At 38.4% G+C, this 27,188-nt stretch overlaps 1 protein-coding gene across 5 annotated transcripts in view; it reads left to right on the top strand.

Annotated features, from left to right (window-relative positions):
* Positions 1-27,188, top strand: part of GRID1 (glutamate ionotropic receptor delta type subunit 1) — a 486,075-nt gene that overhangs the window by 374,579 nt on the left and 84,308 nt on the right. For all 5 annotated transcript variants that reach the window (XM_038140277.1, XM_038140278.1, XM_038140279.1 and 2 more), the window contains exons 6-8: positions 4,863-5,036; positions 16,014-16,175; positions 17,437-17,556. In XM_038140277.1, the coding sequence (XP_037996205.1) occupies positions 4,863-5,036; positions 16,014-16,175; positions 17,437-17,556 (456 nt within the window). The remainder of the gene's footprint in view (positions 1-4,862; positions 5,037-16,013; positions 16,176-17,436; positions 17,557-27,188) is intronic.

The raw sequence follows: 27,188 nt of genomic DNA, 5'->3' as shown, positions 1-27,188 counted from the left end.
GCTTTTTAATAGTTTCTCTTTGCAATCTTCAACGAAGATCCTGATTTGAGTCAGTAAGCACAGAGAAACTACTAAAGCAAATGCAGCTCTAATGTATTTGGCTGAATTCTTCCCAACTATTTTGATATTTGTCAGGCAAGCCCTCTTAACTGAGAAAGAGAAAGGGAAAGTGATGTGGGAAGAAAAGTTCTTGGAATTTTTTTTTGCAGGAAAAACAATAAAATATTTTGGAAATATAGCAAGAGTAGACAATTCATCAGAGAAGCCTTAGACAGGAAGTTGGAGTGCTAAGGGACTTGGGGAACTCTGGGCCATGTGGAGATGACATTGTCCTCATTGCTTGAATACCAGTCAAATATTTTAGACAGCAGCTGACCTTATTCTTCCTTTTTGGACAGATGATGCTTTCCAAATGATGCTGGTGGTGCTGCCAGCAGATTAATTTATATATCTTCACTGGACAGATAAAACTTTCCCAAGCTCAGCCCAGGTGATCAGTCAGAGCAGAGAGCAGAAAAATGGTTATTGATGCTTTCCTTTCCCCTCTCAGAACATTCACTCAGAGCATCTTTCTGCTAATCCTTCCCTGGACTCAAGCTCTTTTTCTGCTGTTTTCATAGGTCTCTCTTCACCACTGTTTCATTGTCTATAGGAGGCAGTTTTCTATATGAGGGACAAGAAAGTGTCTCATCAACCCCCTAGTGTGATGTACTTCTTACTTTCCATTTCCATCCTGCACTTCTGTTGCTTCTGCCAATATTTTTCTTTCTTTTCACCACATCAGATGTGCCCAGTATGTCTGTACGTACTACTGGTCCTCTTGATTTGAGAATCAAATGGCTTCTCAGCTGTCATCTGGGCACCTCTTTATTATTTTCCTTTATAAAATATTTTTTGAAACTTGAGAAAAATGAGCAGAAAATAGAATAGTAATTATCAGATAAAGTCTATCTCAGCAAGATACTTTATTCCCCAGGGGCAGCATGTAGGCAGGTGTAAGATAATGAATGATGAGCAGAGTTTTCTTAGCACATGGCTGTAGAGCAATATTGGGAAAACTGACTTTGGGAGAAAAAAGCCTTATGAATACAGTAGTTTTTCTTCACTTTTTTTGAGAATATTTTTCCAGAAATACCTATGTTATGTGCATTTTGGGTGATCAACAGTCCCTGTGCAAATTGCTGTGGCCTAATTTTTGCTTGGGTAGAACCAGGACTGGGGTCCTGCTCACTTGTTCTCTTTATATGGAAGTGCCTAATCTTATTTTTTTGTTTAATTTTAAAGCACCAATCTGTGTAATGATATTTGTGTTTACTTTGATAACCAGAAGTTGGTAAATTTTTAAGACTTCTCTGTATCTTACTTTTTCTTGGAAAACTTCAGACCTTTTAATAATCATTTATGAATGCAAGTGGGGCAAATATTCTAAGATATTCTCAAATTGTACAAAAATACAGAATTAAAAAAAGGTTTTAAAATAGAATAGAAATACAAGGAACACAGTGTGGAAATTTCAGAAGATTTAGGAAATGACACATTTCAATGCAAAATATAGCAATTTGCAATTACAATTTATTCTAATTGTATTCCAGGTACTCTATATTTATTACTTGCCTAAGGAAATCTCACTTCTCTCCTTTTGGCTGCGATCTTCAACAGTGCAGCATTTATATTTATTTATTTATTCCCACAAAAATCTGTGGGTTTTCTTTTTCTGATAACTGCTTGGAAGTTATACATAGAGCTGAAACAGTACTGGGATACGTACTTGCATCATGCCCAAAGAAATTTGGAGGGTTTAGAACTGGCCTGATTCTAATGCTGTGGAATTACACAGAAAGTGTCTCAGTCAGGTAGGAGCAAGGCCATAGATGAGCTTTGATGAGTTGTTTTAATAGTTAATAATAATAATAATAATAATAATAATAATAATAATTATTATTATTATTATTATTATTATTATTTTTTTTTTTTTTTTTTTTTCACACTAATATCAATGGTGGGGTTTTTTTGGTTGTTTTTTTCCAGCTTTTACTATCATTTTGTGTGCTTTCCACCATGAACCCCAAAAGAATTTTTAGTATGGAATAATATTTTGTTAAATCAGAGGATCTTTTACTGTATAGGTACTCACTATCATCTGAGAAAGACATCTGGACACCCAGTGCAGAGTCCTTATCTCTAGAAATAGAGCTAATTAAATTAAATTAGGACTAATCCCTGTAGATTTTTAGGAGCATTGGGTAAAAAGAAGTGAGGTGTACTACTGGATGTGTGGGAGGACAATAAGGATGGGAGATGGACAGGTGATCATGCACAGATCATTAGAATTCATCCATTGCGTTAGAACATCTGTTCATTGTATTAGAACATTTTCTGTGGTAAGAAAAGTGGACAGTGTTCTTTCTTTAAAGGATCAATCTTTTTATTTACATATGTGTTTGTATATATGTGTGTGCGTGTGTCTGTTCATGTAGGATGCAGAGAAGCCAGCAATATGTAAATGTCGAATAAATCTACCTACAGGATAAGCTGTGGTGAACCTTCTTGAAAAATAGCTAATTGGATAATGTTTTCTGGATTTTCAACAAGTGTTCATTTATAGATGTAAATAGTGCATTGTGGGGAGTTAGAATAACCCATCAAACAGTATTGATACTACTGAAAAAATCCAAATAAATCTCTAGCTTGTCTCCAGGAGCATCCTTGTTCTCACTGCTGTTCTGTTTAATCCTCCAGTTTTCTCAGGGATACATTTTCTGGAAATACGTTTCAGGTCTTTAAATTATTAATGTCATTAAAATTTATAATTTTCTGTCATTACCTCTAGGAAAATAGAGATTGTAATGTGAAACATAATTGTCTCATTTTGCGATTTGTGTTATGATAGTTGAACACAAGTAAAGCAGATGTAAGTATTCCCCTGAGCAATATGACGTGGTATTGCAAACTAACTGAAGTTCTGTGTGTGCAGATAAGTAAACAGATAAACTAATTCCGCAAGTGACTAATATCTGTGTTTCTGAGACATCTTTGAAAGGTTGCATATCACTTAGAGGGGACACAAAATGTGTGTGGTGAGAGCTGAACTGAAGGTTTGGATGATGTGTGATTCTTTGATTTTTCAGTTTTCAGCCATTTGGTCTGAGTGTGCCTACCAAGGGATTCAGCCTTGGAGGTTATAAGTTAAAGCTATGCCATTAAATTGTCTCTCCCTCAGACTCCAGCTTAGAGATGTGTTTTAACACCTCTCAGATCCACAGAGGGAAAATCTTGAGGGGTCTGTAGAGTTTGGGGGGGCGGTCTGCTACATTGTCTCCTTGCAAGGCTAGAAAATGCTGCCCAATATTTTCCATTAAGCCTCAAAATCTTTGTCTTCTATAAGGATATATTTGTTTTCTGATTTACTGTTTTCATGCCACACCAGTTGGTCTGTCATTAATGCAATGAATTTCACCTTCTTCAAAGTTAAAAATTCATGTTCCTAACAAAAAAAAAAAAAAAAGGAAATGGGCAAAGAAGAACTGAATTGAGCCAAGGTGCAGTACTAGTCAACCATAACAAGTAATTATTATAACCCCATGGTCATTTCACTCACAGCTTGACAGAGAACATGGCAAGAAAACAAAAGAATTTTTTCTTGAATGTTAAATGTCCAGAGCCAGGCTCACTTCTGCTGCTGATGCATCACAAGGTGTGGGCCTTGTTGACCAAGTACCTGCAGCAACATGAGTAGTTTGCAGCCCCCTGAGCTGCAAGGGGCTGAGAGAGCCCTGTGCAGGCTGGGCACTGTGCTGGCCCAGCTGTGCAGCCAGGGCAGTCCAGCCCTGATGTGACTTGCTGCTGCTGGCCCTGGTGAAGAGCTGGAATGTACAGCAGTTGCCTGGGAGGTGAGTGCAGGCAGCAGTGCCTGCCTTTCCTCACAGTGAACTCGTGCCAGGACAAAAACATCACAAGCTGCCCCTTTGTTATGATTTCAGGATCAGCTAAGCCAGTGATTTTCAAACTGGGGTAAAAAACAAGGTTGTGGTTTTGTGTCTTTCTTTAAACACAAAATGTGTAAAGCATGGAGTGGAGCTGGCTTCAGCCTCCCTATAAGAGCAGTAGATGCAGGCTCTGTCCCAGGATGGATTAGGAGGTTGGGGTGTGTGAAGGTCTGCTGAGAAACTTTAGAAATTGTGAAGCCTGGAAAGAAAAGCAGCCTGTCCTTGAGGTCTCCTTATATCTTCTCCCAGATTATTCTGTGTGCACAAACTGATGTTCCTAAATGTGTCAGACCCCTCCATAAAGTTTCTTCTATTTTTTATTTCCTAATACAGACAACCTCAAAAGACTTCCTTGAGTCATTATCAGGATCAGTCTGCAGAAATGATCTACTGTACTTATGGGAAAAGTGCTTTCTTGTAATGTTGTTCACAGGTGAAAGAGCCATATTTCCTGAAGACTGTTATGTTTTTCGATTGTTATTTTGTACCGAGGATATAGTGAAGTTCCAGTCTGTCAAACAAAAGGTCTTTCTATATAAATTTCATTTCAAGGTGCTTTTTTTTTTCTTTTTTTTTTTTTTAAAGAAATCTATTGAGACCATTTTGGTGCTTTCCTTTGAGGAACTACATCTGCAAAATTGTAGTATTGCCAAGATGGATGGTACTGTGTTAGGCTGTTTTCTTTTGTTTCAGATGATGTATAAAAAAACAGCATTGTTGTTACTAAACACAAAATGACATTTGGCGTCGACTAAGCATGTGCACTAATATTTTTTTTCCTATTGTCTTTTTAAAATCATTTAACCAATACTGAAAGAAATATATAAAATGTCTGGACAAACATATGTTTTTAAATGGCTGTGTCTCTGTTCCCAGGAAATCACAGATAATGAAATATTAGAGTTGGTGCATAGTGCTCTGGGGAGGATGACAGTGATCCGGCAGATTTTCCCTCTGGCAAGGGACAACAACCAGAGGTGCATGAGGAACAACCACCGAATATCATCTCTGCTGTGTGATCCACAGGAAGGCTATCTTCAGATGCTGCAGGTCAGTGGCTGTGCACAGCAGAAAAAAGTCCATCATAAGAATTTGCCATAGGACAGTTTTCTGTGGCTGTATTAACTCAGAGGAGGAAGGAAATGAGTACAGATAAATCTGATCTGGTCAATGTTTCTTGACTTTATTGATTTATTTTATTTCCCTGTGCTGAGTTCTTTAGGTGTGATGTTACGTCCATGAAGTATCAGCAAGTGGTTGCACTAACTCAGAGCTGATTTTGCCTATTTCATTCTCTTAAGAATCTTTTTATATTTGAAAAATGTTGTGCCATCATAGCCCTATGATATTAATGCCTGTTTATTGTTTTTATGCTTATTAGACATCTGTTGTAAAAGAGTTAATCCAGGAGGATAATAGAACTCTGATAGGTATTGGGCTGCGGAGCATTTCATATTTAGGTAATGGACTGAATCAAGCTGATGTATTCAGTCTGTCCCTTTTCAATAGTCTCAGAAGTCTCCAGCAGCTGCTAATTGTCTGAGTGTGTAAAATATGCACTGCTAGTTCAAGTTTCAGGTTTTGGTAACACATCTGACTCTGGTGTTAGAAACATCTTGACATTTCTTGGCAATTTGTCCCAGATATCAGACTTTTAACTTGCAGTAATTTAAATATTATTTAATAGGTGCTATTTCCAATGCTGGTACAATAATTCAGAAACAAAGGCCTTGGACTTTCAATGGGACTTGTGTATTTTGGTTTACTTTAGACACAGTTAAAAATCTCATTTCTATCACTGTTGAAGGTGTTGAATATAGGTGTAAACTTTAGTGAGACTTATAAACTTGCTTAAAAAAACATTTAATTGCAAACTTAGTCTTAAACTGAGATAGGTTGAGTGAGGAAACCGTGGTTCAGCCTGTGGGCTGTTCAGTGTGGGTGTGTGTGGTGGAGTGACGGAGAAGGGGCTTGGTTAGGCTTGGAAAGGGGCTGTCACCAGCTTGGGCTGCTGCAGCCTGCTCAGGAGGGTATGTGTGGTCAGGTCTCCTGCAAGATGGAATCCTGTCCTGGCTTGGAAGAGTTTCAGACCAGGAGAGAGGGAGAGTGTCAGGAAGTGATATAAGAGTTCCCAAGGGGTAGGGGTGTTAATTTTACTTATTTGCACCCTACTAAAAAGTTGTAGCTGCAGAGACTGAAATACTTTAAGGGATAGATATGAACAGTTCTTCCTTGAAGAGAAGCTCTTCTGGCTCAGGTTCTGTCCTAGCCGTGGCACAGTTTGGGAAAAGCCAAACACACCCCCTGTAGTTCTGACGGTGGCTGTATTCTTTCTGCACAGGGGAAAGTCTATATCTGCCTTGGCTCAGAAAGAAAAGACACTTTTGATCTTTGTTAGTAACTCTGAGGTATGCTGTAATGAGAACAACGGCCGCTCATTTCAGAGGATCAAAGCAATTTCCAGTATGATGAAAAATTATCTATGCTGCACCAACAAATCACTCATTGGGGAATAATCTTCCATTACAGCAGGATTTTGAGTATTGCTGCCTATGCTGGTTTTGCATAATCTAATTCAGAGACTCATCTGAAGGGCTCAGACAGGCCAGTGAACAAGTTCTAATTTGCAAATTTGCAAACTGGTAACTGGGAGCTGGTTTGCTAACACCAGCAGCCTCATGTCTTATTACTAAATTTCACTGATAAGGATCTTTCGATAAGGACCCTTGTCCTGCTGATTTCCAGATGTGGATTTTGGGAAACAAAACATTCTCAGTTTCTGTCTTCCAGAAATATTATACCACCTTAGAAACTGTCTATGAGAGTATGGTATGGTAATGTTATGCTTTGCCCATTAGTTCCTTCTCTATGAACTAAAAAACAAGAGAGATAAAGAAGTGCAGAGGTAAAATGTTTTTGGCAGCTGATTCCATAACTTTCATGTTCAATTGCATTGGCATGAAAGACAGAAGGGCACATGTGAGCGCTCTCCAAATTAGCTGTCCTCACTATATTTTCAAGTGTCTGTAGGTTGAATACAGGATGCTTTTTTCATGTGCAGTTATACCTGAAGTGTTCCATAGCTACATTTATTTTTCATAGGTTTTGCCAAAATATCTTATGTAACACCTTGTGGACATACAGCTCATATTAACTTGAGTGTGACTGATATGTTATTAATGGTCCTTGCAATTTTCCTTGCAGGTACCTGCAATTTTCTGTTTCCCTTTTCCTGCTTAAAAAAATAGTGGTGACCTTTTGCTGTACAGAAGTACATCACTGAATTACCCCTGTTGCCAGAGGCTGCAGGAGCTCCAAGCTCCCTGTCAGGCTGCATGAATCCACCAGAGGCAGTGACCGCCTGCCAGCACTGAGTCTTTGTGTTGCTTTGAAGTACTTTGATTAACACCACAGTTTGGAAATCCCTGCCTCATTCTCCCTTGGGCAGTCTCATATTAATAATTGTTTGTTGTCAAGGTAACTTACCAGCTATTGTTGGTTAATTATTTATTTAATGACTTTGAAGAAGAATAAGCTAATCTGTGTCAACCTCTAGCTGTAGTATTTTTCTGGGGGAGAATTTAGCCCTTTTAACAAGCTAGTGAAGAAAGAAATATTTACGTCATGGATTATTAACTTTGTTCTGGCTAAATTAATGAAAATCTTTTTTGGAACAATTTTGTTCTCTGTGTCTTTAGTACCATATCCTGGAAGGTTGTTTTTCAGTGGGTGATCATCCCGGTTTGGCATTCTGACAAGCCTTTTAAAGATCAGGCTGTTCTGCAAGCTCATCCAAAAACTCATCTGTTCTGAATGCTTTGTGGAAATCCAATCTTATTCCATCAACCCACTTGTCAAAATTTTGCTCATGCCCTTATTTCTTGCACGTATAATATACTCATCTGGGTTTCTGCTTCAAGTGGAGAAAAAGCTTTATAAAGTTTCCTGTCTTGATAGTTTTATTTGACTTCAGAGGACTGCATTTCTCACTGTCTTATTCGTCAGGTAGGATTTTGTGTGCTCATCTCATTTACTTTTGAAAAGGAAAAGACACAGTTTAGAACTTGCTTTCTTCCATTGGCCATTGGTGTCCTGTGGTTTGAGCCATCGGTGTTATCAATGTTGCCTCATCTGGAGAGAAAGCATTGAAACACTTCAGGATTTATAGTCCTAGCCAGGCCTAGTATGTATCCTCACATGGCATTTGAATGGTATATAGTGTATAATTGCTATTAAACTTTTTAGATTATTTCAGAAATGTTCTTACACACTCAATCTGAAAAACTTTTGCTGTATGATTTGCTTCTTTCCATTATTATTATTATTATTATCCAGTATTAGTTTTGATGGCACTCTACAAACTTGATTTTTGATGAAGGTATTTTTTTCTTTCAACAGGTTAGTCAAAATGCATTCATAAATTCAAAACAGATTTATTTTGTTTGTTTTTTTAAGAAAGATTTCTCTTTAGAAATGCAATTCCCATTAGATTGTTTTTTGCCCTTGCTTACTACTTATGTAGTTGATGAGTTCAATCTGTGTAAGATTCTAAAGTTTTAAAATATATTACAGGGACACAGTGTATCTGAAATCATTTAGCATGACCCAAAATACATAGTAGGATTGAAAAGGCAAAAAGAAAGCTCCAGTATACTGTGTCACAAAATTAATGAGGTTATTTCCTGATTGAGAGTCCAGCCTCCCTACTGAATAACTATTCCTGGCATTGCTTGGACATATTTGAGGAGGCATTGAAAAGTGTGGGAGGGTATTCATTGAAAGAGCTGATCTTCTCCTTGAATAAAAATTCCATTCTTCAGTGATGTGTCCATCAGATAGCTACGGAGGCATCTTTTAGCAGTTGTTCATACAAAACTGGGTTTTTATTTCTGATCTCTTTTCTGTTCAGGAGTTGCTGCAATATAACTACTGTAAGTGAAGTTATTTTTTAGGACGTGTAAGGGCCTGATCCTGCAGTTTTGTCTAACTAAATGGCCTTATTCTCATTTGGCTTGTTAACACTGCTATTATTACACAACTGTAGAGTGCTGCTGAGAAGCAGTAAATATTGATTAAACCCTATTAAAGCATTCACTTTCTCCCATAAAGGATTGATGAGCCATATTTTTCCTATTCTTTCAATGCAAACCTATATTTGCTAGTCTCTTTAGCAAAGTTTAATTTGGATTTTTGGCCAGATGTTCAGTCACAGTGAAATTGTTTCTGAGTACAATGTGAATGTAAAGTATCCTTGAACTGACTTTACTGCCCATTGCACAGCACAAATCTCTCCCTGAAGCCCAATGGTGTGTGTTTTCTACAAGGTGTGTTAGCAGAAGAATTCATTAAAAACCCCAAAGCACTGCGGGTGTCCCATGGCCATGGGGGATTTTGTGGTCATGCTGGAGGTTGAAAGCACAGGTAGGCTCTGCAATGATCTTTTCCTCTCTGCCTCTTTTTCCTGCTGGATTTCTCTATTTGCATAATTATTTCACTGAATTTTTGTTCACTGTTCAATCAGGAAGCAGACAAAAGTGGCTCAAAGAAAGCCTCAGTACCTCCATTTTTCATTTGTTATTGCCTCTGAAACCTAATTTGTACCTATATTTATTTATAAATGAGGTAGGATAAAATTAGAATCTTTTATGCTGTTTTGCAATTCCAGCATTTACCTCTTGTCCTTCTGTTTGACTCTTGTTCATGTTCAGTTTTCTTTATCAAGGCACTCCTACTAGACTTTCCTTGCATAGTTAGTGTTAGCTGTGCCAAATTCCTGAGATGTTTAGTGAGTGAAGCCAATGCCTCCAGCTAACAAACTTGAGCATTACAGGGTAATCCAGGCCTTGTATTATTGCTGACACATCATTACAAAACACACTGGCGAAGAAAACACTCATAACGATAAATGCCCATAATAAATAGCTGAAGGACAGTGAGCATTCAGAGAATAGAACCTGTAAGAAGGGAAGAATGTTGTGATATGTGTAACTGTGTAAAAAAAGGATAAAATTTAAAAGAAGAGCTGCTTATCAATTAAAAAGAGATTCTGAGAGTGCAGCCTTACAGAGAACTATTTGGAAAGCTCACTGAGATACTTAAAACTAGAATGGGCAAAACACTAAATAATATAGTAGCTACATGCCTTACTGACAGAAAGCTTGAATAAATATACAGTTGAGGCCTATTTTTTGGTGGTTGTGGGAGAATTTTAGTCATTTTATTTCATTTGCCTTAGGGATAATAAATAAATAGCCCTTTGGAAGTTGGAAGATTTGAGTCTTTAATGAACGTTTGTTTTTTGACTGTGTTTCCATGAATGCCAGAGTGCTGGCTGTGATCCCGCTCTCCCTGAGCAGCAAGTGTGTATTTATAACCTAGGCCCTGGTGTGCTGTCTCACAGTGGGCTCTGCCCACAAGAGAGGCTGATGGCTGTGGGCAGGACCAGGACAAACAGCAGGCAGTCCCCAGGCTCCCAAGGCAGCCCTGGGGACAGTGGTGGCCGGGACAGGGGTGTGGGGTGGCACTTTGTGTGCCTCCACCAGCTGGGGCTGCTGAAGGGAGAGGCCGCAGCGCAGGCCTCAGTCTCCAGGGATGGCTGGGCCCCATCTGCTGGTGCCCCTGCCTGGAAGGTGTGTCCAGGCACAGAACCTCCAGACACACCTGGCTGAGCTGCAGGAGCCCATGGAAAGGGGGAGGAACATCCGGGAGGCTGGGAAGGAGCTGGAGAGCTGGCTCCAAGCACAGTCTGCAGCAGACCCGCAGCCAGACAGATCCAAACTTTCCTGCTGGCACACCCAGAAGGGAGGGAGGGAGGAAGATGGAGAGAGTGAAAACCTGCACGGGGAAGAGACTTTCCCCAAAGCCTGATGTGCCCTTGTAGAGCCAATTCACCACTTGCAGTCTGAAAAGCCCTTCCCATCAGGGGAGAGGCTGGAGCTGAGTGAGGCAGCCTCCTCTGCTCCTTGTGTGGCAGCCGGCTCAACTAAGAAAAGACAGCAGGTGAGAGCAGCAGGTGACTTTCTTTTGAGAGACACAGAGGCACCTGGTTCCTGCTATGACATTGTACCAGGGATGGGACTGAGAGGCTGCCAGGCCTCATACAGCCCACTGACCATGATCTGCTGCTGTTGATCCGTGTAGGCCGCAGCGATACAGGAGGATCCAGGAGGAAGAGAGGTCAGTCAGAAATGCTAGGAGGCCTGCATGGATGAACAAGTAGTTTCTGGACAAACACAAAACACTAAAAGGAAGTCTACAGAGATGGGAAGCTGGTGGAAAACACAGAGAAATTGTCTGAGCAGTCAGGGATCAGGTTTGGAAAACTAAAACCTGGATAGAATTAAGTCTGACCACAAATGTTAAGGGAAAACCCAAAATCTTCTATATATACAGCTGGTGATAACAGGAAAATGAGCAAAAAAATGAACCCTCTCTGAATGGAAACAGGAGACTTGGTTACTCAGGATAAGGAGAAGGCTGAAGTACTCAATGATTTATTTGCTTCAGTCCTCACTGGCAAGTCCTCCAGTCACAAGTAATGAATGTCCCCAACCCTGGCAGTGTCCAAGGCCAGGATGGACAGGGCTTTAAACAGCCTGGTCCAGTGAATGGTATTCCTGCCCACAAGAGGAGGGGGTTGGAATTAGATGATCTTAAAGGTCCCTTCCAACCCAAGAAATTCTGCCATTCTTTGCAATGTATTTAAGAAAACAAAACAAGTGTCCGTCCCTCTGCTCTAACAATATCCTTGTTAGCACACCAATATACCACGAATAAACCATCAATCTTTGCTGCTTCTGCTAAGATGCACTCTGTCATTGGAGACACAAATGTGCAACTGCACCGGGCAGTACTTGGAACTGAGGAAGTTGACACACAGGTTTAGGGCTGGAGTGTGCATAGCAGTCACCATCATCTCTCTCCTCAGGCAGCAGGCATTTCTGGCAGGCTGCACTTGCTCTGAACTCCTCTTCCATCTGCTTCATCCTTGGAACTGACTGCTGTGGCCACTCACAGAGCAGTTTTGGCAGCACCAGGGTACAGATGCCCAGCTTGGGAATGAGTTTTTGAAGCAGTGGCACCTCAGTGTCAGCTTGCCTTCCAGCTGATCTCTGCCTGGATTCCTGGCTCTGGTGGCCACTCAGGAGTTGGGGTCAGTCTTTGTGGCTTGCTGGCCTTCTCAGAAGAGCACTTGTCTGTGATTAGTCCCTCTGAAGGAGCTAAGAGCTTTCTTCTTACATAACTTTAAAAGTAAATTCTGGAAAATCTCATGAAATTAACATAGAAACTTCTATGAAATGACATTTAATACTGTGATAGATTTCCATTCTTTAAAATTTCTGCTTGCTCTACTAGTGTATGGTGGGTTTATTTCTTCAGTGCAAAAAAAAAAGAGCTTCATAAAGTATGGAATAATTTCCAGAAGATAAACCTAAATATGCCTAAAATTATTAATGTACAGGGTATATTCTTTACCATATTGGTGAAGCAGTCACCATCATTCTTACAGCAGATAGATCAAAAACCATTTCAGTACCTCAAGCCCTTACACTGTCAGCAATGGAGAGAAAGAACAACTAAAATTACTGTCACTTCCTCCAAACATGACCAAAATCAAGTACTTTGTTCTAGTCTAGGAATTTTTATTCTGTTAGGGGAAATGGCTTCAGAAAAATATATGTTCTTTCTTCCTCTGTTCCCCTATGAATATTCAAATAGGGGAATTAAAAAAATGCTCCAGAACTTTGAAAACCCAAAGTAGCAAAGTATGTTGCCTTGTTTCGCTTCTCTCTTGCTTTGCTACTAATTCTGAATGCTACCTGAAGATGAATTTTTAAAATTAGCTATTTTCTCATGCCTCTGACTGGTAGAATCAGAGTAGAGCTGAACCCTTGGGTATCTAAAAAATTCCCTTTCAGTGGTCAAGTCCATACTCACAGGGAACTTGACAGTTCCCTAAAAATTAAAATATGTGTGCAGGTGCAGTAACAAGGGCATACAAGCCATGTCTGCTGAATCCTTTTTCTTTTCGCAGCACATTCTGGAGGTTACAGGAAACTCATATTGCAAATATGATTTGTGACATATGGAGAGATTTTGCTGTATTTGAAGTAATAAAGAAAATTATTATAGCCCCGAATTTACTGTGAGATCAGGCCAGAATGATTGTGTCTTTTTTTTTTAAATTTATTTTTTACTATTAGAGATCCAGCCTTAGTTGTGGAAATTTTGATGCTGTTTTTTTCCTAGCTTGCATATTTTCTGTTCTAAATTAGAAGTGTTGATTGCGTGAGTAAGATGCAACTTACTCTTCCATAGATATTGACTCTTCAGTGAGTAATGAGTAAAATGTAGTTATGTATGCATGTCATTTTTACTGGAGTAAATAGAGTATGATTATATGATGGAAGGAATTTTGCTGATTAAAAAGCACCATTTACTCATGTTTGGGATGAGGCTTTCAGCAGAAGAGAACCAGAGTGGCAAAATACCAGTGGATAATACAACAGAACATGCAGAAAATTATTTCCATGGCAAAAAAGTACCCTGGTGTATTCTCTACAACATTTTTTCTGCCTCGGTACAGATCTCCAGATGTAGAATAAGGACAATTGTAGTGGAGACTCCTCTTGGGTAGGCCCCATCTTGCTATCTCTCAGTTTATAGCATTCTTTCAAAAGAAATTAATGGAACAATAGTGATGCAAAGTGCATTAAAGGTCTAGCTGAATGATGAGGATTAGGTTGGTAAACACAGGATTGTTTTGTTTTGCTCTGCAGCAGGAGGTAATTTGAGTTGGGTGCAAGGTTGTGCAGGCTGAGATCCTCAGTGCAATTCCCCCAAGCTCTGTCAGTCACGTGCAGAACTGTGGTGTCTTCTCCAAGCACATGAAAAGCAGAAAACAGTGTCCCCAGGTGCATCTTGTATTTTGCCTTAGAGCTCTCTGCTAGCAAACCAAGCACTGGTTTTGGGAATGAGGCTGCACTTTTCCAGACCTGCAAAAGAACGGTGCCAAATGGAGAACATACAAGGCATTCCTGATCTGTGGGTGTTCCAAGGCAACAGACAATTAGTTGTCAGTTAAAAGTGAATCTGCAAAACCAAATTGAGTTGGGAGCAAAGAGGATTGTGAAGGCTTATAAGAAATGGCATTTTTCCTTATGTATTTAAAACATATTTCTAAGAAATTGGATTTTGTGGTTTGGGGTGGTGTATCTTGTGGGATCTGAGGTTTGTTTGGATTTTTTTCTGTGAAGAGTTCTTTAACCCAGAAGAAAAGTGTTCTCCTGAATAATAAGGATGTGCTTGGTTGCTTTATTTCAAAGTTGTTTGGAAATATCTACAGAACAGGGAAACAGATGCAATTGAGCAGAAGAAACTTGGTTGCTGGGACTCCTGTTAACTCCTTAATTACTTTTCCAAAAACCGGAAGAAGTATAGCATATAGCTACTTCAGGAAATATTCTAAAAAGAAAAGATTTAAGTGGATAAAATAGCAAATAAAGGCAGCGTGGAGTGCTTGTTCAGCAAGGCTGGAAAGAAAAGAAGGGAAAAAAAGATGGCATTGCCAGATGAGAGGGATTCTCCCTGATAGTATCTCGTAGGTTTTGCATTGTTTTCATGTTAAGATCCCTCTTTATGCTTAGTCACTTAAACAAGTGTATATTTGCAGTATCTTTTTTCTTTGTATTTTGATTCTTTCAAAATTAATTTTTGCTTATATAGCTTTTGTTCAGATTTACTTATGCTAGAAGATATTTCAAAGTGCCTAGATTTTCAATTTTCATCAAACTCCAGATTATGGAACATGAAACATTTTGTTTCTGAAGATTAGCATCTTACAAACATCAGAAGTTTACTTGCAGCCAGTGATTCAACAGTAATAAATGTTTAAGCTTTCATAGAGTGTCACTTTTATTGGGACACCTAGAGAGTCACATTTATAGGAAGTATGCAGCTGAATTAACTTCCACCTGCGACCCTTTCCTGGTCTCTAAGTATTACTTTCTAAGGTGAACTAGAAAAATCCAGGAGATAAGTGGCAAAGTCAGGGATGATCATGATTAAAGCCTACAGCTAGAATAAATATTATAAGTATTAGTGTTATTGTTGTTATTGCTGTATTCACAGAAAAAGCTGTATCTGGCCAATGATGTAAAGTGAAGATTTGAGTTTAGTAAAGACTAAATCTAACCCCTTGTGCATACATACGAAGAAGAGTGCATGTGAACACTGGGAACAGGTGAAGAGTATTTAATTAATTTTTTTTTTTTGATCACTTGTCTCAGCCAGCTTCCTCTACTAAAGTTTTATCATTTGAGATGGATACCACTGCCTGTCAAAAGATCCAATAATGTATTGATAGACATGTCTTGGTTTGAAAAATTAAAGACACAGCTCAGCGTTACTAGTGTGGTGTTCTGTTCTTACTGGAGTCTTTGTCATCAATAGTTTATTTCTGTCTCTCTTATGTGAATTGAAGAATAAGGAGGCTAAATTCAGTAGCTCCAGAGAAAGTAGCACATAAGCAGTCTCATGTATATTTGGTGGAAAGAGATGGTGAGACCAAAATAACACTGTAATTTCTCCTCTTTCTGTTCTGAAAGTTGTGTGTGTATTGGATTTTGCTGTTCCAGAAATTACCAGTTGCTCAAATGAATAAAACCCCCAAGAACTTAATTTCATTCTGTCTTTCCCTTCTTGCTGAAATGCTGAAAAAGTAGCAGTCCTTGTCTTTTATTGATAGATAGCTGTACTCCCTCTGTAGTTGGAGTTTATATGTGGAATGTGATCTCTCTTTACAGCACTGCATTGCAGTAACGCTCAGGCAGTGCCCGTGTGCCAGAATCCCTTGGACAGAGGGACTCAGGAGCACAGGCATTTGTCTCAAATGATTTGACTGTTGAACATGTCAAACATACCAGCTTTTAGTTCTTTCTTATGCCTGCTTTTGTTTTCTCTGCTGGTTTTTATCTTTGGAAGATGCTCACATAAAAAAAAGAGGCTCATTCTTATTATTGTTTGCAGGTTTCCAACCTGTACCTGTATGACAGTGTGCTCATGCTGGCCAATGCTTTCCACAGAAAACTGGAGGACAGGAAATGGCACAGCATGGCAAGTCTGAACTGCATGAGGAAATCCACCAAACCTTGGAATGGAGGAAGATCCATGCTAGAGACTATTAAGAAGGTGAGAAAAGACAAACCACCATTGTGTGAGCAATTGAATGAGTTGCTTCATGTCTGCTTGAGCATTTGAAGAAGGTTTTAACTTCTATTCCACTTTTCTTTGATGTATTACAAGCAAGTGATTTACAACGACCAAGGACAATCTACAGCTATTAAACAAGCAAATGATTTATGATAAACGAGTTACACACAGTGCAGTGTGGGTCCAGTGCTGCGTGTTCTACTTCTGTTGTTCTCATAGCTGCCTTCTGTGGAGGAAGTAGGATCAGGAGTAGTCATGTGCATTGAATAATGCATTTTTGAAAGAGGATAACTTAAGGAGCTTGGAGGGGCAGGAAGGAAAACCAATTATGAGGTTTATGACTTATGTTCCATTTTTGACAGCTCAGGTAGCTTTGTAAGTTAGCTGAGCATTAGTAAGGATCTACTTGTGCACTGTATCCGAGAGCAGAGCAAGAGGGATCTGATTTGGCTAAGCTGTCACTAAGGGTTGAGCTGTCTTGCGCCATGCTGAGATACTCAAATGTGGACAGACCTGTGACTCTGCAGACATATGGCAACTTCTTGTATAAAAGTTACTTGATCACGAGTAACAGTAAAAAAAACCCTAATTTATTACTATGCTAACTTTTCCAGTTGTTCAGAAGGAACCTCCTGTTCCCAAACATATATTGATGAAATAATTTTTTTCTAGTAAGATGATGCAATTTGATGATTCTGACAAATCCTAATAAGGCCATCCTTTGTTGCTAAATTAATTTGAACGTCTGTGTCACTTCAGGCTTCTTTGCTACAAAGCCAGAATCAAACTCTGTGATAGTTTCACAGAGTTGCAATTTTGTCTCTCTTTCATGCCTCACTTAGGAGCACAGCAAGTGTCCCCTTTGTTTTGGGCTGGGAGTTCATGCCTTGGTACTCAAGCCAAGAACTGAGCCCACTGCCCTCAGTTGCACTGGGAGGGCTGCTGTCTCACAGTCCACTAGGGCCCTTCTCATTTTCTTTGGGGTCTGTTTCTGTGGACAGTAATGACCTGATGGCCGTAAACACTGCATGTGTTAGTGCTAAAGAATTTTTCTGAAAAAAATTGAAAAACTAAAATCTTTTGTCTAGCGCTGGGTTTGAGCTACTGAACAATGTGCAAGGGCTGCATTTAAGTTCACTGTAAACATGATTTAAGCATATTTGGCATGCATTTTATGCAGAGGAGTGTTTATGAAAGCAAATATCTTGTGTTCTGAAATTTCTTGAACTTACTTCTTCAGGGTCATATAACTGGGCTAACTGGTGTTATGGAGTTCAGAGAAGATGGAGCCAACCCCTATGTCCAATTTGAAATACTGGGCACCAGCTACAGCGAAACGTTTGGCAAAGACGTGCGGAGGGTAAAGATATGCTGCTTCCTTCTCTCTTTTGTTTTCCTCTGAATAATATACATCCTGCCTCACAGGAGAAAATGTTATTCTTCAAGAATGAATTAGTGCTATGCTGCAGAAGACATTTCCTCTATGAGAAATAGTTTCTAATTTATTACACACTTAAATCTTGAAAACTGGTTTTATATTGGTAGGCAGGAATCCTGCAAATTATTTCTTGTGTGCAGTAACGATGCAATGCCATAAGCATCCTGTGAAAATAATAGTGAAGACTGCACAATTTAGCTTATGTATTTTATTGTTAATTAAGATAGAATTGCTATAATAGAAAAATGGAAGATACAACACAATTGGCACTTGTCTTACTGAGGAAGATAGCTGAGTTTATAAATTATGGAAACACACTAGGATGTTGTAAGTGTAGCTGCTGCAAGAATTTGAGATAAATAAAAAAATTTTGGAGAAGATAATTTCCAAAATGAAAGATGTTCTGTCATGAAAAGTAAAGGTTGACCTATCGGTGGTAGCTTGGTGGAAAGAGGACTGCCAAGGATTAAAAGGCAGTTGAAGTGGTTCCGTGGGATTATTGACATAAATTGTTGTGTTCTGTGAAGGCTACCTTGAACATGCTCAGGCAGAGGGGATGCTCCAGAAATATATTAAACTCTCAGTTGAACAGTGAGGTTCTCATTGGAACCCATGCTGTAAGTAGTTTCTAAATTGCTCAGATGGTTGAAATATAGAGAATACCATGGTCTAATCAATGGGTCCTGCATTAAACAGAGCTGACCAAAGAGGATTTCACAAATAATGTAACTATATATGATTTCTTGTTTTCATTTTGCCATTGGTTTCTGTGATTTGCTTTGATTTGTCTGAATTACAAAAGTGTAAGTGGAAAAACAAGCAATTTTTGTTTATAAAATCATCTTTATTGGCTAAACATGAGATTCCTTCAGAGTCTAATTTGGCATAAGGATTCTGGACATGGAGCCAAAGTTGTGCAATATCTGTTGGAAATTCAACAGGAGGGAGACAAGTATTTGAAGCATAAAGTTCCAGGAGATATAATTGAAAATTTTCTGTTGCCAAAAATATGCCTCTGAACACTTCAGTTTGGCTCTTATATTGTGGTGACCAGAAAAGGCTATTTCTCAGTCCACTTTCATTTCTAAAAGATTGAAAACAAGGAAGTCTTAAGTTTCAAACACTGTATTAATTATAAAAGATTATCCTAGTTTCTTAATTTTGGTAAAAGTGTTGCCTATTTAATAAAACAAGGTTGGTTTAGGAGGTGTAGGAATCACTCCTGGTTCTCAGACAGAAGTATGCTCCTCACTTTATGCACAGGTATACAAACCAAAAAGTCTCTGGTGCCATGTGATATGCTGTGGACTACCCCACTGCTTGCAGTGGCCAGTCCAGAAAAGCCTGAGTGTCCTGTCAATGCTGTGTTATCCCTAGCACATGGATGCCGTGGGACATTCAAGTTTGGTCCCATTTTGTTACAGAAGTCCCAAGTGGCTTTGCTTAAGTCACATAATTGCTTGATGCTTCAATATTTACCTTCCAGTAAAATTGGCATGAACACCACAGAGCACAGGTTTGAGCCTTACAGGCAAACTGGGATGTGTGAGTGTACACTATTAGGTTGTTTCTAATATGCATTTCAAATATGGTACCACAGATACAAATGCTCTCACTTTGGTATGTGCATCATACTGACCAAATTGACACATAATCCAAAGGTGTGAGGTGGTGATAACTAAGATATCATTCAAAAGCAACCACAGAGCAAAGAAATAGGTAAAATGACTAAATGGGAAAATTGCTAAAATGGCTGACCTGGTAGAATACTGATTACTTTTGATCCCTAATGTGCCACTTTGAGGTTGTACTGCTAGGTGGTTAATGTAGGAAGGCTTAACTCTTTGGGTGTTAAATTCAGAACACTATAGAGTTCCCAAAAATTGAAAGGGAGGATAATTCTAAATGAGTAAAAAGCTAATGGCTGTGGAATACTGCTCTGAGCTAAAATAAAGTTCTGGAAATTATCCTTTCAGTCTAATATATAGAGAGAGTAAAAGTCAGCAATATGCTATGGAGGTTTGGAAAAGAACTTGGAAGAGATGATACCTCTTAGAGCAAAATTACCATGGAACTACTGGAGTTCAATTATTTAGGCAGCTTGACTTTTTATTATTGCAGCAAAAATATGTTACAGCTTAGAAGTACTTTTAAAGGCGCAGAAAGTCATACTTGTCTTATTTATATTACTTGGGTAGGAGACCAGTTCTGATTTATTGTCATCTGCTTCTGTTTCAGCCTTTGGTCAGGTTTAGCTGTGGGTATTTAGGGTAGAAAACAGAGGGTTGTTTCTGCATGGTTTTTATTTATATATGGAAAGCATCTGTAGTTACTCATCCCTGTCCAGACCCTACAAGAGATCTTTGCACTTGGTATCTGTGACTGGGTAGGGCAAGAGACTGTAATGCAAGAGTCTGTAATATTGAGTATTGAACCTTAGAGGGAATCCATTCAAAAGCTTTAAATTGGACTTTTAACACTCAGCATCCCTTACAAAGTTTCTTGGGGATCATTTCCACCAGAAAGATTCCTGGGAGGATGTCCAAGTCAGTAACTCAGATCTGAAGGAATTTTCAGAGCTGTTTTGCAGAGGCATCTTGACTCTTTTGTTGTCCTGAGATCTGGTCTTTCTGCAGACCATTTTTCGTTCTGCTAGCTGTGATTTAGTTATGATTGCACCTAAATATATATGTTTCATTGCTCAGTGTATCTTCTTTATTCCACTTTGTCTTCTCCTTTCTTACTCAAGTCTAAAACCATGTGGTTTTGGTAAAGACTCACAGAAGCTTTTGTGTATTTCGTGTGTTACCATTTGTTTTTCCTTTGGGTATACTTAAGTGAAGGGGAAACTTCAGAAAATGCTCTAATTTCTTTGGTTTAGACATAAAAGAACAGGGTATGTCCCTTAAGGTATATCACCTTGTTTTACAAAAGGCTCAGGTAATTGCCTTTTATTCACTGTGTACATGTGGAAGTTTAGAAAATGTCGTGTATTCATGCTTAAAATAGAGATTTGTGTGGTGGCTTATTGGGGCATTGAAAGTTGGAGATTGCTAGGGAAACTGAAAAGGCTTAAATGTCTACTGCTTGATGATTACCACTATGATTTACTTTCCTAGTATCTATAAACACCTTCAGAAATAGCAACCAGAATATCTGTATGTTAAAAAAAAAAGGAAAATAAGTGGATGTAAAGTGATAAGGGAACAGAATAGATCGAAAAGGAAAAAGCAAAAATAAAGCTGATATCCTGCTTTCACAGTCCATTGGTCATAGAAGGGGAAAGGAAGGCAGGACTACAGTAATTCACTCCTTAGAGACTATTGTTAGCTCTTATTAATAAAAGCCTTGATGGAACTTTCAGAACATCTGGAATGCTTCATACTTCTTATGTTCCTGCACTTGGGGAGATTATACACAATATAGGAGCTGGATGATCCAGCTGTGAATGCAGAGCTAAGGGAGCTGGAACTGCAGGGTGGCTTTCCTAGTGAGTTACCACATCACTGTGAACTCTTGAGGTGTAAACCTGTTTATTCTTGTTTGACCATGTGTGCAGAGAACACCGTAACAGCTAACACCCATTGTAGGGATGTGATTAGGCTAAGTTAGATGATGCCTGTAAGGAGCTTTATGATAATCTTCGTCTTCCTCTTTGGCAGGAAGATTTTCTCTAAGTGTGAAATGATGTGAGTGTTCCGTTTACTTTACGACAGGGAACATATTTTTTCTAAAGCAATCTGCATTTCTTTCCCAAGCTGGCTGTAATGAAAGCAGAATTAATGGTTTGCACACATTTTGTATTTCATAAGAAGCATTCTGTTCAAAATGATAATGTTTATGATTTGTTATTCATTTCTGTCAGTTGCTATGTTTTATTTTTTTTACATTAGATTTTCTTGAAATATCATCAGCTTTGTAAACAGTTACAGTTGTTTCCTACAGCACTTCTGAGGCAGACTGCAGAAGTCACTGTAAGTAGTTTTTGTGATATGTTTCACAGTTGTTGAAACCATATTTTTGAATTCTCATACCATGGTTTAGTTGGGATTGTTACTTTTAGACAAAAATCTCATTATTATCATGATGACAAATCCTATGCTTCTTATTCATTGCAAAAACAAATGGCATTTTCAGACATCTGCAGTATCAAGTGCTTTCACCTACAAGAATATTGCCAAATCCCATCATATGCTGCTAAAAGTGATATTTACACCAAAAGAATTATGTGGTTCCTACTGCAGTTGAATCAGTTTTACTTACATGGAAAAATACATAACTTAATTGCCTGGGTTTAGCTGTAAAACAGATTCCTGCCTCCTGTTTGAGCACTTCATAAGCAGACACTTGGGTGCAGTATTTCAGTTTTACTGTCTGGCCAAGGTATCTTTCAGGAGAAGTGTAAGACTGAACTTGTGTCTGCTTTTGGTCACTCTGTTACTTTGCAAAGGGAAGGGTGCATAGTCCTCTCCCTCTTGGTAAAATGCAATTTCCACATATTTACATTTGGTTAAACTTTCTGCTTGAGTTGGTTGAGTGTCGTGGTGCAATAATTTTAAAAAAGAGCATTGTGATTCATCCTATTGATGAATTGTGCATTGTGTCAAACTGAAGAAACAACTGAAGTATCTTATTCAATATAATAAACCCCTTAAATTTTTATTGCTGGTTTCCTGTGCATATATGAGGAATAAAATGAAATGCATTCCTTGCATATTCCGTAAGTTGAATTATTCATGGTGAAAAATACAGCTTAATGTATAGGAAATGGCTATGATCAATTTTTAAATAATAGAACAAAACTAAAGAAGAAACATAATAACCTTGAGCGTTTTGGTTTGTTTTTTTCCCTGAAATAAAATGGGGTCACTGCTTGCCCAAGTTCTGCAGATTTGGCTTTTTTTCCTAGATGACATACACTTAATGTTGTGTATGCATTCATTGTAAAATTCTAGCTCAATTATTTCACTGAAGAGTGGGTAAGCAAGTTTCAAAATGTATTTTTTTTGTTGCAGATATGTGATACATAGTTATTTTAAAGTTTTTTTTTTTAAATTCTAAATTATGTTTTTGGAAAGCACTGCCAATGGGACCTATGCTTGTGTATAAACTGTCACTTGTATTTGCAAATTGTGCCAGTGTCAACACCGAGTAAAAGGGATGTCTTGAAAATTTGAGTTGGAATTTCTCCAAGCATGAGATCGTGCTGTCTTCCCCTTTGGAAGGCTGTTTATATGACATTTTCACAGTGGGAAGCTTGGGGGTAGATTTTAAAAAGCAGCCATATCTGAGGTAAGAGAGGGGCCAGCAATTAGGGTGCTGCAGAAGTTTCCACAGCCACGTGCACCGCTACCTGTATGTTTAGGAATTCTGTTTAATTTCTAAGTCACGAGTTATATCATACCTACCAGGTTATAATGAATCGTGGGTATAACATTCTCCTTTTTTCACACATAGGCAGTAATGCATAAAATGGGGATAATAGGAGTGCTAAAATCAGCCTTGTAAAAACAATTGCATCTTTAATTATGGAGTTTTCACCAAAGTTCCTGTAATTTATTGATGAATCCGAGGGAGGTATTCAGAGTGGGATGACAAGAAAAGCCCCTTTCTGTAGCTCAGCTGATGAAGAATCTGTGCTGAAGTGTGGACAATAGAATAAAACTTTTATTTCCATACAGCGTCAGGTCAGGATTTACTGAGCTTAACAAAGAAAAAGAAAAGAAGTCTTTGAAAAAAAACTACACAAATTCAGTTTACCTTTTTGGAAATCCAAAAATGGAGATTATTTACAATTTGTCTTTTTCACAGTATCAATCTTGAACAAAGGCAATAAGATCACTACTCCAGAAATGAGGAACCGTCTGTCTTTTTTAATGTCCTGCCCTGAGAAATATCTTTGATCCGTGATTGTTTAAAAATGACACCTATTCCAGAACTTTCTGTTGAATGTCAGAGTAACTTTTTTTAGTACAATGTCTGTTTAGCAAAACTGTTTTGAAAAAAAAATTATAATAATAATAATAATAATGCTGAAATACTGTTATCTTAGCTGTCAGATAGAATAGATGCCATCTTGGTTTTTATAAGGACATAAAATAAGGAGATCTAACATCTCTTCATTTACAGCATGATCTCAGTGTCAGGGACAGTTGCAAGGACTGTATATTAAGGGAGACCATGCACAGTGTCTTCTCTGCAGTATTTGAAAAATGTTTTTAATTCTTCTAATGGTTGCTGCCTTGTATCATTTGATAAAGTGCAAATACATGTAGGCCAAGCATAATTTATGAAGTAATTTATTTCAGCAGTAATATTAAAATCCAGGGTAACTCTGGTGCCTGTCTGTGTATATTGCTCTGATATATTCAATATGTCCAAAATGGATCTTTAAATATGGGTAGTTAATCTATTTGGTCATGCTTCCAACGTAACTAAGAAAAATGAAAGAACTTTATGGTTTCTCTTTAGTCTTATTAAAATAAACAGCATAAATAGAAGTTATCTAAATTTCCCCTTCTTTTTGTCTTTTAATTTCTGCCATTTCATGCCAGATTGCATTCCTGTATATGAGTAAATATTTTCTCCTGCAGGTTTTCAAAGGACAGGTTTAATGACAAGATTTCTTTGTGATCAGCCCATATGTGGGACATGAGGAACTTGTGTGTCACCAAGCAGCAAGAACTATCTGGCTTGCTTTGACTTGGTTCCTTAATTTCATTATGCTTAAAAAAAGAATAATCCTAATTCCTGAATTTACCTTTATGGAAAGATACTTTCAAAAGGGCATCAGAGTTCTGATTAAACTTCTTTGTTTTTATTGGCTAATTCACTGCAATTGCAGCATTTGGCAGAGATTGCCTGCTGCTGTTCCAGTTCCTTACAGAACTGCCTTTAAATTGAGGACTTCCTGTTTCCAAACTACACAGGAAACATTGAGTCTTACTTTAAAATAGGTACAGTCTATAATCAGTGTGAGCCTGTGTGAAGGAAAGAATTCCAAAATATACCTGGTCCAGTACCACAGTATGTCTTGCAGTAAGAGTGGATGAGTTTATGTATTTGGATAAAGTACACAGATGATATGTAAAAAAACTCGGGTTTAATTTTGAAAAATCATTTTACTGGAATGAAGATAGGCTTATGTAACAACTAAAATGGAATATTCTTTCTGAACATGCCACAGTATGTCTGCACTTTTAATATGTTAATGAGTGTGATGAACAAATATCTACTTAACTCACAACAGTATCTTTCCTATGAAAAGGTAAATTGCAGACTCTAACAGACTTTACTGATGAGGCCTGAAGAACTTGAGAATATTGGGCTTTGTTGGAAAGCAGATGAAATGAAGAGTAAAAGAAAAACAACAAATAATCCAGGGATTCTCTGTTACAGTGAAGGAGTTAGGGAAATATCCTGCTGGTCAGTATTGATCAAAGCAGGTAGCCAGATAAAGGTTTTCTTTCAGGAAAGGAAACAGCATAAAGATAGTTAAATCTGACACCAGTTATTTGCTTTTAATTTACTTGCCAAGACCAGTTTCCCTGACTATGAGCAGAATGACAAGAAAGAGATCTTGCTTACCTTTGGCAATAAATTCCTCTTAGTTGGAATATCACCAGAAGGTTCCAAAGGGTATGCTTTACTTAGGACAACATTTGCATTTATTCTCACTGTGTCTGAAATTCTTGTGCTGTGTTCTGGTCCTGCCCTTTCTCCCACCACTACAAGACTTTGGGAAAATAAAAAAAAGGGAAGTCACATTCTTTCTCCTGGATGCCCTGTGTTCTGGGGTACTGTGTCAGGGGTGAAAGTGGCAGTGACATTTTGTGTTAGGTGGCTAAGGGACTGGTGATTCCATCAGCCTGTCCATGGAATTTCTGGTTTCAGCAGGTTGACCTCAGTATCTCCCTGCACTGTTCATTGTGAAGTCTTAAATTTTTCAAGTTTTATGCAGCAGTAATATTTTGTTACAATGCTCTGAGAGAAGTGGGAATGTTTTAAAGTAGGTGAAATAGCAGAATCTAGGGATGGTATCTGGCTGATACTAGTTATTGGGCATATACTAATTATATAGTCTGAGTTGTTTTTAAAGTAAGAATTGTTATCTAAATATACATGAGGTTGGTAAAAATTCAAAACCAGGTGTACTTTTACAAAGTAGTTGGAAGCTTTCCAAATACTGTGGTTGGCCAGGGAGGTGACTAAAGGTAGTGATGCTTTTAGTTCCTGAAGCCTTACCAGAAAGTAGTCCTAGACAAGTACAAAAAAAAAAAAAAAAAAAAGCTAATATTTAGCAACTAGGAGAGTGGGTGATATTTAATTGTATGAGAACATTTCAGTTTGAGTAGTTCTGGCATCATCTATAATTTTCTTAAAGCATTGTGTGCAATTTATTCTATCATAAGTTATAGTCGGGCACAAGTTTGCTTTGCAAGATTGCTGTCTGAGCTGTGTTGAATCTAAACTGAGCTCATGCTCTCAAGATGCTTTTCAATACCAAACCTCAAGGCCACTGTAGCTAATTGCATTTCAGTAGCACCTGGAGGCTGTGATTTTGTTATACTGAGAGATGTCCAGGTAATTAAATGTATAATTATTGTGTAATGTGTAAACCATGTCGTTGTGTGTTCAGAAATCTGCTACTGCTGTTCTGCCATTCTGACAGGAAAATGCTGTCATAATCTAAGTTTGGAGAACACTCAGTGTTGGGACTTCTCCAGGGTGTCTGCCAAGATAGGGATGAATATTCCTCTGGATCAGGTGTAAGGTGTGACTTTCAGGGTAGGTATAGCAAACAGTGCTGCTCACAGCTCAAACTTGCAGAGAATGCAGCTCCCTTCTGGAACAGAGTCTGAAGCAGTGTCTGCTTTTTTATTTCTTTCCTCCTAGATTTTGAAATAATAGGGAGTGAAGTATTTCATAATAGGCTTTCCAGACTTTCTCAGTAATACTACATGGTGATTGCACTAGAGAAACAAATGTTATCACTCCATGGCTTTTGGGTTTTCTTTCTAGGGCAAAAGAGGGCAAAAGATAACACAAAACATTTCCTTTATGAGCATGGGGGAAGTGCACTGAGGTTTTATTGTTATTTTTCATTAACTCTGATTGGTTTCTGAGTGTTCAGTGGAGGAATGTTCCTCGATAGACTCACTGAAAGACCATTCAGCATTCAGGGCTTTCTTCTGTTTTTGAATACAAGCAGGAGCGCAGTAACCAGTGAAGTGAAAAACACAGATTTGCTGGCTGAGCTGGCTTAAAATGAAAAAAGGAATCTGAATCTAGGGTACAGCCCACAGACTCTGCTACTCTAGTGTGGCTCTTATTACAGCACATTTCAGTTCCTTTCTTAATTAAAACAAAATGTCTAGTCTTGTCGGGATCTCAAGAAGAGTCTCTTATGTCAGAGGCTTGTTCTCTGGGTTTCCTTCTCTTCCTCTCCTGCATCCCCCACTTTCAGACCCAGCTGATGGATCACACTTGTGTGTCGTGTTCTGTGCCCCATAAACTTCTCTCTGTTCAGGAGAGAAGCCACAATGTCCCCCATT

The sequence above is a fragment of the Motacilla alba genome, chromosome 6 (genome assembly GCF_015832195.1).
Source record: "Motacilla alba alba isolate MOTALB_02 chromosome 6, Motacilla_alba_V1.0_pri, whole genome shotgun sequence".
Lineage (NCBI taxonomy): Eukaryota > Metazoa > Chordata > Aves > Passeriformes > Motacillidae > Motacilla > Motacilla alba.
Note: the sequence above shows the minus strand (reverse complement) of the source record. Positions and strands in the feature narration are given on the sequence as shown.